Source organism: Poecilia formosa, unplaced genomic scaffold, assembly GCF_000485575.1.
Source record: "Poecilia formosa unplaced genomic scaffold, Poecilia_formosa-5.1.2 Scaffold123, whole genome shotgun sequence".
NCBI classification, from domain to species: domain Eukaryota; kingdom Metazoa; phylum Chordata; class Actinopteri; order Cyprinodontiformes; family Poeciliidae; genus Poecilia; species Poecilia formosa.
This window is the reverse complement of record NW_006800062.1, coordinates 544,216-556,460: the sequence shown is the minus strand read 5'-3', so window position 1 is coordinate 556,460 and position 12,245 is coordinate 544,216. Positions and strand designations below refer to the sequence as shown.

Below are 12,245 nucleotides of genomic sequence, written 5' to 3'. Positions count from 1 at the left end.
AATTATTTTTTCTGTAACTCAGTTGAAAAAATGTTTGGTTTGATATTTTATGTACTTTTAAAGATTCTGATATTATTTCATTTATTCTATTTGCATATCCATATTATTTTACTATTATGAAAAAAAAATCAACAGACCTTTAATAAATACAGTTAATCACCATAAAACATATCCATGTCTCTTTTTGAAAGGAAAAGTTAAATAATTAGCACTGTTAACAATAAACACTGCAATAAAGATGTTCAGAAAATAAAAATATTAGTGTTTATTGTTTTTCCTTCCACCTTGTTAACATACCAGGAATTGCCAAGGCCAAGAAATGGCTGCACTTTTTTATTGCACTTGAGATTTGTTAATGACCCCCCAAAGCTGCCTCACTATTTATCAATAGTTCATCTTGTGAAATGGGCAAAATCTGGAAAAACTGCATCCTTGGCGAGGCTGACAGGTGCTACATTCCTACTACCGACATAGCTGACACCCTCCTGTTGGGCCACTGAAGTTATGCACACACAATTAAAATTACATGTTCGAATCCAGATGTAAAGCCAAAGAAAATCAAAAATGAAGGAGCTGAAGTCTTAAGAACTGATCTGGGGAATGCAGGATTGTCTCTGTGTCAGAGAACGGAGCCGTTAGAGGAGCGACCTGGGTGGCAAAAGGTGAAGAGAATGAGATACCAAAGGGAGACTGAGCAGAATCACAAATTTGGCATGTCACATGGTCAAACAGTGAAGATTTACGACTGATCGGGTTCCTCATCAGCAGCATGGTGTTGTGGCTCCAGAATGCCAGGTATGGGAGTGAGATCAGACTCTGACTATAGTTTGTACACCCCTTCTGGCAGCATACAGCCGGTGTGACTAGTTGAAAATGACAGTGTCACCTGTGGGAGAAGGGAGAAATCTTTGATTTTTTTTTTCTACATCTTCAAGATTGCAGGTAAGCTAGCATTTATGAATGCAAAACAGTGAGCATTCGTGTAAGTTGTTCTGAATAATATGAAAACCAAGACATAAAAAAAAAATCTGAATTACCAATGGAAGTGCGAAGTGTAAAAAAAAAAGTACATATCTTTTAAAATTTGCCTCATTTTATCCCCTTCTTCACTCTCAAGATCTATGATTTACTCAGCGGTGACATCATGGAGACCGCAGCTATTTTTATTGGACGGTAAAGGGCCAGCTCCTTTCCGTGCACCGCCACCTGCCCAATCCACACCAGTCAACAAGACCCTGGAGAGAAGGGGGAAAAAAATCATGCACCCAAAAAATGATTGAGAGTTGAAAGGCTGAAAATGATATAGGCATGCCATGCTACTGTCTGAAGCATGTCTAACAAGTCAGATGTCTTTTCACAGCTACTGGTCTGCCATCCCAATTTGTCACACTGATGCACTGAGTGCAGTCAGTTGTGTATCCTATAATGTTGATGCCATTGTGTTTTATCACTGATCTAATATGTTTTATCTTTGCTTATGCTCTGCTTTTGGTAATTACTTGCTGAGTTTTGCATATAAATTAAGATTTTAGCTATAATACCTGGTTTTAAAAAACCAGTTTGATATACGTGTGTGTGTTTGGGTTGTGGTGGGTTGCCTGCATGGGGTTATTCCTGTCCTTGAGTCATTTGATCAGAAGTTGGTCACAGGCCACCCATAATGAATCAAGGGTGTCACTGTTTAAACCTATTGCATTAAGGGAAAGAATAACTGTAGATAATAATGAGTCAAAATGGGAAAAATAAGCATAGAGACAACATTAAACAGCTGTTTATAAAAGCAAGAATGGCAACAATAACAAGGAATAATTGCCTGATGGAAAATGAAGAGGGCTATGCAGATCAGTGTGCTTGGGTATTTTGGTATTTTTGATTGGTAAGTTTGTGAGGGATGATTCAATAACTGAAATGATTTTAAATGAATTGAACATATCCCTTTATGTTCTTCTGACTTGCCTTTTTGTGATGGACTAGTAACCTGTTCTCCTCCAATGCCAAAAGAAAGCGTGGTTTTCTCAGTGTCCTCCATGCCTCCATGTCTCTCCACATACGGTCAGAACATGTGCAGGAGCATATTTTTTCACTTAGTGCTGAGTCAAAAGAAAAAACTAAAACAAACAGAGCTAATCCTGAATCATCATTAATAAGAAGCACAAATAGAAACTAATTTTAACTTTGCTTTTACTCAGAAAAGTGTCTCTGCGTCCATCTAGTGGCCGAGGAATGCCATTACAGCAAAGGCTCTTGATTTACTGTATGTCGCACATTAGTACCAGTTAGGGTAATAACCTACTTCACTGTAAGCAAGGTTCATCTTTCGGACAGATCCTGAATCCCTTAAAGTTACTTAAAAAGCTTTCACAACTTTCTGGTTCTGGTGAGCTTCAGATTCAGCTGAGATAATCACTCAATATGGACCTTCTCTGTTGAAACTGTGGGTAACAAATAAGTTCAAAATGTTGTTACTGTCTATACTCAACAACGTTTTATGTAGTATTTCACTCCCAAAAACATATAAAATCTGGGGGAAGGGGCATTGTCTTATTTTTACAAAATAACAGATGACAATTAAAACATTGTTTTTTGACCTTATGAAAACTTTTTACTGAAAAGCATGTGTTGTCTTGTAAAAGTATTGATAGTATTGTCTGTAAATAAATATTTACAAAGCTTTTTTTCCATTTCCATTCTTAAATATCTATATTTAAATTATCGGTATTGTGAACAAAGCGGAACCGAATGAAAATTCCATGTTTGTGCGCTCAAACTTAAAACCCCTACTGAGAATCTGCAGTAAGACTTGAAACTTTATGTTGACCAATGCTTTCTGTCCCATCTGACTTAGTTTGAGTTATTTTGCAAAAGAAGGATGGGCAAAATTTGTATCTCTTGACATGTAAAGCTAGAAATGATATACTCAAAAGGACTCACAGCTGTAATTCCACCATAAGATGATTCTACCGAGAACCAGGAGGGCTGAATACAAATGCAGGTCGCACTTTCAGATTTTTATTTGCATAAAATAGAAAATTATATATGATTTTCCTTCTAATTTGTAACTATGCACTCAATCACCTCAAATCCTGATAAAATGCACTTTAGGTTGGTGTGGCAATGAGACAAAATTAGAAAATATAAATACTTTACAAATTGCTATACATGTTTAAAGTGTCTTGGATAAATATTTAAATAAAAAGTTAAGCTTTGAGTTCTGTAACATCTACAGTTCTTTTCAGAAGTGGGTGATAACAGCTACATTTAGTATTGCTAACTTGGGTAAAATATCTGGATACTCTATCAACTGTGACCTACTTCACTGAATGAAGAGTAAACACATTTTAACTAAAAAAGCACCAGAAAGACTCATACATCTATAGCTTATGTTAAAGTGAGACTTCTTTTTCGTGCACAGGATTTGTTATTCTAATGCTATTTCTATTTGTTGAGCTTGCTGTGCCTTTAGAGATTATTTATTTATATTATACTTTTCATTTCAATTTTTAAAATACTAGAAGTTACACAAAACTAAATGCTTTGTCTATCTGATATCATAAGATATTCTAATAAGTTACTCAGTACTTAAGTTAAAAGTAGCCTTTATATGGAATATTTTTTTAACTCTTGAGTAATTCCTTAGGTGGAAACTTTTCATTTTTATATTAGTAAAACTATGTTGAAGTTACGGAGGTTGATTAGAGCCACACAGAAAAAAAAAGAATTCTGGCTATAACTTCAGAATTCAGATTTTTTTCCTCAAAAATTCCAGAAGTGAGAATTGTGAAATTAAAGTGACTTTAATCTTAAGGTTCTGACTTTTCTAAACAAAAAAAAGGAAAGGAAAAAAGAAAACAAACAGAAAGTCCCTAATTTTTTGAAGTAGTGCTACTCCTTCTTGAGTACAATTTAGGGTATTCTACCCACCTTTAATGGACCATTCGTATCTTGTTCCTCCCAGTCACTAGGGGGCGCGTGTTCACTGTGAATAAATGTCATTCTGAGTTGACGAGGGCCGCCCAGCCATGTTGAGGAGTCTGTCAAGCAAACTGCAGCCCGCCATTGTGTAGAAACCAGGCTCTATAGAGAGATAAGAGTGCTTGCCTGAAACTCCTTCATAGCCGGACAAATTGTACACCCCGCCGCTGTTAATTAGGAGAGAATACAGTTACACAGGCCGTGGGGGGGGAAAGACATGTCAGCCAGCAGCCTTCTTGAACAGGTAAAAAGAGGTATTTTCTGAACGTTTGCGAGGGCCAAATTTGTCAGCATCGCGACGGCTAGCGCAGGTAGCTTAGCTTCGAGGCAGCGGCTGTGGCTCAGTAGTGCAGTAGGCCTGACCACCTGCAAAACAAACTGACTGCTGAAAATACATCTCTTCATCTATTTTTTCCCCTTCCTCTCTTCTCATAAATCAAACCTTCATGAATCACCTGGACCCAATCCAGAGACCGAAAGGCCAAGCTAATAAAGGTAAGAGCTACTCACTGACTGGGGTTGTGAATACGGATCTCCTTACGTGCCGTGCGCTCTGAAAATCCTGCGTTCACGAGTGCTGTTAGCTTGTTACTGTTGAAAGGCCCCTCTGTGTCTATCACAAACTAGTTTTACGCATATTTTAAGTTTAAATATAAAAAACGCAACGTTGTTTTATCTAAAACCAGTTCTGGAGCGTTTACGGTACAAGTTTTAAAAGGGTCCCCACAGGTAGCGTTGACTTGCTAATGTTAATAGCAAAATGATTCACGTCGGCATCGTTTTCCTGGTTAGACTGGACGCTTTTCTGGGCAAAGAACTGAACAAAGACAACGTTTTACCACTCAGTCTTCCTCTACAGCACACACTAAACGGCATTTTAGCTGCGTTTAATCTACAGGTGCCTTTCTCTATGGCTAATGTCAGCCAAGCCCGTCAAGTTGAAAGGACTCGTCGCTTGGTAGCGTGCTAATGTTAGCATGTTGCTATGTTAACCCGAAACGACACGTCTCTACACATGCTTTACCACCACTTTACCGCTAACGCTATAAGTCTACATTTAAATAAATTTTAACCTGTCTCTATGATTTCACTTGCAGTTATCAATCTTTACTATGATACTTGGTGATTAGCGGGATCCCAGAAGAAATTTCAGCAAAATTTGCTATCAACATTTTCAGAAGAGTTGAATGTCAAAAGAAATTAATTTAAAACCAACTTCAAATGGCACAAACGTATATGAAAGTTTAAAATGTTAAAATCCAAAATCCTCAAGCAATTATGTCCTCCCAAAACAAGTTGCAACCCAAAATGTAATATCATCACAAAATGTGTGTAATTTATTATTTTTTATATAGTTATGAAATATGTTTTAATCATTCCATCAGCCTAAAGACAATTAATTCTCAAGGCATTAATCTACTGAACAATAAAATTAGAAATAATAATAAAAAAAATCAACTGTTACTTTTAATAGATGTGCTGAATTTGAGATTGTTTATGAAAAAGTGTCATCCATCTGTCAAACAAAATGTTCACAAGTCCTGGATGTCCTTATTCTGTCTAACCTATCAATTGTAAAATATTTAGACATTTTGAAAGGAAAATTTACTTTCAAAGTCACAATAGACTTGGCATTTATCACATTAGGAGGATTCTGCTTCTGATTTTAAGATTTTGCATTAGATGTACTTTAAATCATAGTTTTGACGCAAAATTGTGATTATAAAACATGACTTGGATGGTTGTAATATTTGGCTGGATACTGTATATTATATGTCATTCATTCACACCGTCTGTAATTATATAATATTGGACCAGTTAAATTTACTGTCAAAGTTCCCAGGCCTCAAACAGGATCTACATGTTTAGTACAGATAATCTAAAGCCACCCATAGTGGTGGCAACATTGTGTAAAGGTAAAGAAAGGGATGTGAAAAATGTCAATATTGTTATCAGTTTTCCAGCACTAGCATTTAAATTATATTTTTCTGATAATCTCAGCACCATTAGACACTGTTTTTTCCCCTCTGGTTTGAAATCAGAGATGTCAGATTAGTTTAATTTTGTTTTACTAGAACTTAAAAACTTTAGACTACATAGGGTTTAAAAAAATAGCCTACCTACAAACAAATTTGGCACACTTTCTGTGAATCAAAAGTCTTCCATTATCTCCCTAACAGGAAGTACGTCAATAAGGAATAGCATTCTGAATTTATATTATTCTTAATGTAAATTCAAATCCAGTGACCGTTACAGGAATATCAGCACAGATTCACTAATGGTAACATAGCCAATAGCCAGCAGTTAATAACTAACATTTCTTGTCTGTTAGATTTCTTTATTGTAGTCTTACTCACATTTCTGTCTTTCATGGGTTTTTATATCATTTTGATCTGTTATCTGTAACAAAGTCCACCTCTTCAGTACATCAGAACATCTTTTAACTTGCTCAGGCTGCTCCCTCATCATCTGATAAGTTTAATCTTATAACAGGCGATGATGGTGATATAAATTGAAACTGTAACATTTCTATATCAGATTCACAAACCTGTTTGTCTTTTTTTCTGTTCAGTGCAAAACGGAGCTGTGACCCAAAAGGATACTTTGAATGACGATGAGTTTGAGCCTTACCTGAATACTCAGGCCAGACAGGTGAGCATTTGACTGAGGTGTGAGAAGATGATGAATCATGTTGACCACCACGACCGCATTTTCATCATGCATTAATAAAAAACATACCTTTATTCTTTGTTGACGATGGTGGAAGTGGAGTTTGCAAATTAAATAAAAAATTATCACAAAAAACTACCTACTTACCTTCAATGGGTTCAAATTTATAAAAATAATTTTGCATGTAAAATAATTTGAAACTTGATTTACAAAGACTTAACTTGTTTCCAGTCTATTTCTGTTATCTGGGGAATCACTGATTAATTTTTATTAATTAAAAAAAAAAAGTCATCCTACGCCTTTTAATATGCATAGTGGCATTTATTTTGCTTTTCTAACAGGACACTGATGGATTTTATATCTGAAAACTTCTAACAAGTATTTGGTTGTAGTTTTACCTGTAAGGAAACACCATGGAGTAGAGAGAGGTTCGTTTGCAACCTCTCTACTAAGAAGTTACAAATGAGTGAGAGATGCTGAAGGTCTATTTGTGTTTAAATATTCCAGGAGATTGTGTTTTCATTATAATCCTGTTTAGTTGCCCTTTTGGTAAAGCTTTTAGACTAGACTGATATTTTGGGTTCAGAAGTTTTCTCCAGTGTTTTTTTTAGGGGTCTGAAACTGACTTGTTTCTGGTGTAAAAGTTGTATCCATCCTTCAATCTGTTGTTGGCATAATTTGCTACTGTTTATCCATCCTCTTAAGTCAGAGTGTTTTTTTTTTTTTTACGTTTACCGAGTCCAGTCAGTGTGAAAGTATCTCCAAATGACTTCATAGTGAACTTTTGTATTTATACTGTAAAAATTGGCTGAAAAGTATGCTGGAATCTGGAAAAATATGGAATTTTGGCATGATAAATGTGGGGGAATAATATGGAGTGTTATTTGAAACACTGTTAATGCCGTGTCTGTTTCTGTTGTAGAGCAATGCCTATACGGCCATGTCGGACTCGTACATGCCCAGCTACTACAGTCCTTCCATTGGCTTTTCCTACTCCCTGAATGAGGCAGCGTGGTCCACTGGTGGGGACCCTCCTATGCCTTACCTGGCCTCCTATGGACAGCTGAGCAATGGCGAACCCCACTACCTCCCAGATGCAATGTTCGGCCAGCCTGGTCCCCTGGGGAGCAACCCGTTCCTGGGCCAGCATGGCTTCAACTTTTTCCCCAGCGGCATCGACTTCTCCGCATGGGGCAACAGCAGCTCTCAGGGACAGTCGGGGACACCGCAGAGCTCTGGCTACAGCAGCAGCTATGCCTACGCCCCCAGCTCGCTTGGGGGTGCCATGATTGATGGACAGTCTCCATTTGCACCTGCTGCCAACGAACCCCTCAACAAGGCACCTGGCATGAACAGCCTGGACCAGGGCATGGCGGGTCTTAAAATCGGTGGTGCTGCCCCTGGTGGGAATGGAGAAATGGCTCAGAAGGTGGTTGGCTCTGGGCTGCCTGGTGGGGGGCCCTTGGGCCCTGTATCTTCTGTTGGACCTCCCAGCATGCCCCCCGTCTCCATTGCCCCAGCCAAGCCGGCCTCCTGGGCCGACATCGCCAGCAAACCCGCCAAGCCTCAACCCAAGCTTAAAACCAAGGGTGGCATGGCAGGTGCCAATTTGCCTCCTCCGCCCATTAAACACAACATGGACATTGGCACTTGGGACAACAAGGGCACCATGCCCAAAGCTGCCACCCCTCAGCAGGTACCCTCTATTCCCAGCAACGGGCAGCCACCCAATCAGGCTTCTCCGCAGCCTGGAGCCACAGCTGCAGGGAACCCACAGATGCCTCTGAGCAATGGACAGCTGGTTCCACCTGTCTCCCAGCTGGGGCAGCATCATCTTCCACCTACTGGACAGCCAGGTATGGCTCAGATACCCCAACCCCTCTCCCAGGGTCCACCACCGCCAAACCACCAACAGCAGCAGCCTTCTCAACCGACTCGCTGGGTCCCTCCGCGTAACCGGGCCAATGGGTTTGGAGACGCTGGCGGAAGCGGGTCAGGCCAGTCGCCTCCCTCCTCTTCCAGCATCGGTGTGGTTCCCGGAGTCCCGTCCGAGCCTCATCCCGTTTTAGAAAAGCTGCGGATGGTTAACAACTACAACCCCAAGGACTTCGACTGGAACCTCAAGCAGGGCCGCGTGTTCATCATCAAGAGCTACTCCGAGGACGACATCCACCGCTCCATCAAGTACAACATTTGGTGCAGCACGGAGCACGGCAACAAGCGGCTCGACGCCGCCTACCGCTCGTTGGCGGGCAAAGGGCCGCTTTATCTTCTGTTCAGCGTCAACGGTAGCGGGCACTTCTGTGGTGTAGCGGAGATGCGCTCACCGGTGGACTACAACACGTCTGCTGGCGTGTGGTCGCAGGACAAGTGGAAGGGCCGCTTCGACGTGCGCTGGATCTTTGTTAAAGACGTTCCCAACAGTCAGCTGAGGCACATTCGGCTAGAGAACAACGAAAACAAACCGGTGACCAACTCTCGGGACACACAGGAGGTACCGCTGGACAAGGCCAGGCAGGTGTTAAAGATCATCGCTGGATATAAACACACCACTTCCATCTTCGATGACTTCTCTCACTATGAGAAGCGTCAGGAGGAGGAAGAGTGTGTGAAAAAGGTAAAACACCATTCCTAAAATGATTGAAACGTGTAATAAAACAATTGTTCAACTCTGAATGTTTTTATATATTGCATTTTTCTGTCACATTACACAGAATGAAAAGGTTTAGTACAAGTTTGATTTTTATTCTAAGTTTAACTATTTTCTCTGTAATGACCTGTTTATCCCTTCTCTGTTTATCGTTGAGCTGCACAATATTAAAAAAAAACAGTGTTGTAGGTAAATGTAATGATGTATCAATTAGAAGAAATCCACTTTTTCTTTTTACTCATGACCTCTGACCTTTGACAGATTACCTTGATCTGTCAATTGTGGGAATCTACTACAGTGAAACTTGTATCAAGCCTTATCGGCATTCAAAGTGTACATTGATGACACTTGGTGTATATTAGCCTTCAATTACTGCTTTCCAGTGTTGATATGCAAACACATGACAATACAGCAAAGTATTGTGCAGTTCTTAAATATTTTAGTCATAAGTCAAATTATAAACTGGAAATACCCTGAATATGTGTGAATGACTTTTTTTTTTTCAGCTTAGCTGCCATGTTGGTGGTGGTTTTTGGTTTTGTATGCAGAAACTACAGCTGGACAAAATATCATCGTAACATGAGTGTGTGCAATATTCACATTACAAAGGACTGTTTGGAGAGCAATAATTGTTGGTTAATCTATTCCAAGTGTTTTGAACTTCCATTTTACATGTTAATGTAATAATTAGTTGGAGTCTCATGGCAGCAGATCCTCACACTGGACACAAATGACCTTGGCTAAGATGCTGAAGGCCACAGAGTGATGGAAGAAGAAAATAGGCACGCATCGCACCTCAGATATTTTAATATACCAATGTGTGCAGTAGCTACTTGCCATAACACAATAGGGTTTGTGTATTTCGTAATATTTTTACACATTTTCTGGTATAGTCCAGAAGCTTGGCTCCTTTCTTTTTGTTGTAACCTTTAACCTTTGGCTTTACAATGAACCAGATTAGACCATGAAACGGTGAAACACTATCTTTATTTTGTAATTATTGCACTTCATCATTTACATAGTGAATTTAAAGCATGAGGAATAAAATTATCAAGCAGCAGATTTTGGATTCTTTCACAGGTTGGGGTATTTGATTAAAATAATATTTATTCATTTCTTCCATGTGTTTGCACACAAAACAGTTTTACAGTTAAACTGTACATGTATGAGTTTGGAAACATACTTTTAGTTTTACAGTCCATTTCTTTGCTGTGTAGTTTTACATTTCTTGAATGTCATTTTGAACATTTAAATAAATGCTTAGAAATAGTTTATTTTCATAAATTTCTGGAAATATTAACTTCTCCTTATTGGATTACTGCTCTAATTACTCTGTCTCTGAAGCACAACCTTAATTCTTTTTATGGTATCAAAGTTGTTTTTAATCTAAAATGTGTGGTTATAATTGAAGTCTATAGGTGGAAACCACATTCTTTATGTTGTGCTCAGTTTCCTGTGCTGTGTCTGACAGGTGGAGGTCCAAGGCAGTGAGCCATATCCCAGCAACCCAAGCAACAGGAGTCATTACAGGCTTCAGGTAACTTTGCTTGAGCTCAGGAGTAATTTGATGCACATGTATTGTTGATTTATGCCATGGTATGTTGACTTTTTAATAAAAACGTGTTTGCTTTTTTATTCTACCTGCATCGTCGGTTATTTGATACAGTGATATCCACTCTTCACAGTATGCAATCTCTATCTGCTTGTTTAATGCACCACACGTCCCCTTCTGTTATAATCCATTGGAAATGGAAGAAAAAAATGTTTTATTGTATTTTATTTTGTACTTATTATTGTTTTTAATTGTTGCTTCTTTTTTTTTTTCCAGGAGCGTCAAGGACGAGTCAAGTAACAGTTGGTGCTTTGGTCAAAGGACTGCAATGCCCCTTCCTAAAACCCTGTCCGCTCCAGTACATTATTACATTCAGATCTCTAAGAAATTCTAATAGGGGTGAAGATTTAACAAAGGACAAGAGGAAAAAAAAAAACTAAATGAAGACTTTGATTTCTTTTGACTTTAAAGACTTACTTCGAACTTGTAGTAAAAAGGAAACGATTATTCATAGGACTACAACTAAATGCATAGCATCCTTAGCTGAAATCCTTTTTTTTTTTTTTTGCCCTACCCCATTCCACTACATACGCTTTTTCCTTGTATGCTGCTTTTTCCTTTCCTTCTTTCTTTCCTTTATTTTTGTAAACACAAGGATCGGCATCCATTTTTTATGGTCCAAGACTTGAGTCTGTAATTCTCACACAAACCTTAATGATAAAAATCCATACAGAAAGCAAATAGAAAAATTTAGCGTCCCTGTCTGCCCAAAAAAAAATAAAAAAGAATGGAAAGATCTTCATCTTTAAAAGCAAACCTTACACCTGTCTGCAAATGATGCTCGGATCATCAACCAAGAAACCCAGAGCAACTTCTTCCACAGTGGATTCCTCACCGACGGCTGGTGCCAACTATTCTCACTTCAGTTTCTGTTTGTACATGCTTGCCACGTTTTTGTTTAGGAGGACTACAGATGTTTGTTTAAAAAAAAAGAAAAAAGTAAAGCCCTCTGTGTTTTCACATGTTGTCGGAGTGTGTATGGGAGGTGGGGTGAGGAGGATCAAGGCAGGAACACCAAGGAATGGGGTTAAATGTTTAAATTCAGAGAACATGTTAAGTTGATGAGCTTTTGCTCACTGTATAATTTTATAGGGAAAAAATGGGGCCGTCTGTTAAGTCTTCATTGGACTTTATTTACGCCTTTTTCTTTGTCTCTTGAAGAAGTTGACTCATTGTTGCTATGGGCTGCTTTTTTTTTTCTTCCGTTTTCTTATGACTGATGTGAGTGGCCTTGCCCCCACTCTTTCTATTAATCAGTTCAAAAGTAATAAATGTGGTATATTCAGCAGAGTTGTGTGCATTCCTTATGTTCGACTTGAAAGTGGCTTCTTTATTCAGCTT

At 38.8% G+C, this 12,245-nt stretch overlaps 1 protein-coding gene and 1 long non-coding RNA gene across 2 annotated transcripts; one reads left to right on the top strand and one right to left on the bottom strand.

Annotated features, from left to right (window-relative positions):
- Positions 1–245: 245 nt before the first annotated feature.
- Positions 246–3,999, bottom strand: LOC103144230 (uncharacterized). The gene is made up of 2 exons (XR_001663227.1): positions 3,922–3,999; positions 246–1,235 (listed from the first exon to the last, which is right to left on the bottom strand). It is a non-coding gene; the product is annotated as an uncharacterized LOC103144230 (long non-coding RNA).
- A 23-nt stretch (positions 4,000–4,022) lies between these two features.
- Positions 4,023–12,191, top strand: ythdf2 (YTH N6-methyladenosine RNA binding protein F2). The gene is made up of 6 exons (XM_007561113.2): positions 4,023–4,216; positions 4,443–4,467; positions 6,545–6,624; positions 7,565–9,259; positions 10,764–10,829; positions 11,121–12,191. Exons 1-6 carry the CDS (start codon positions 4,190–4,192, stop codon positions 11,142–11,144), a joined length of 1,917 nt encoding a protein of 638 aa, XP_007561175.1. The 5' UTR covers positions 4,023–4,189; the 3' UTR covers positions 11,145–12,191.
- Positions 12,192–12,245: the final 54 nt, after the last annotated feature.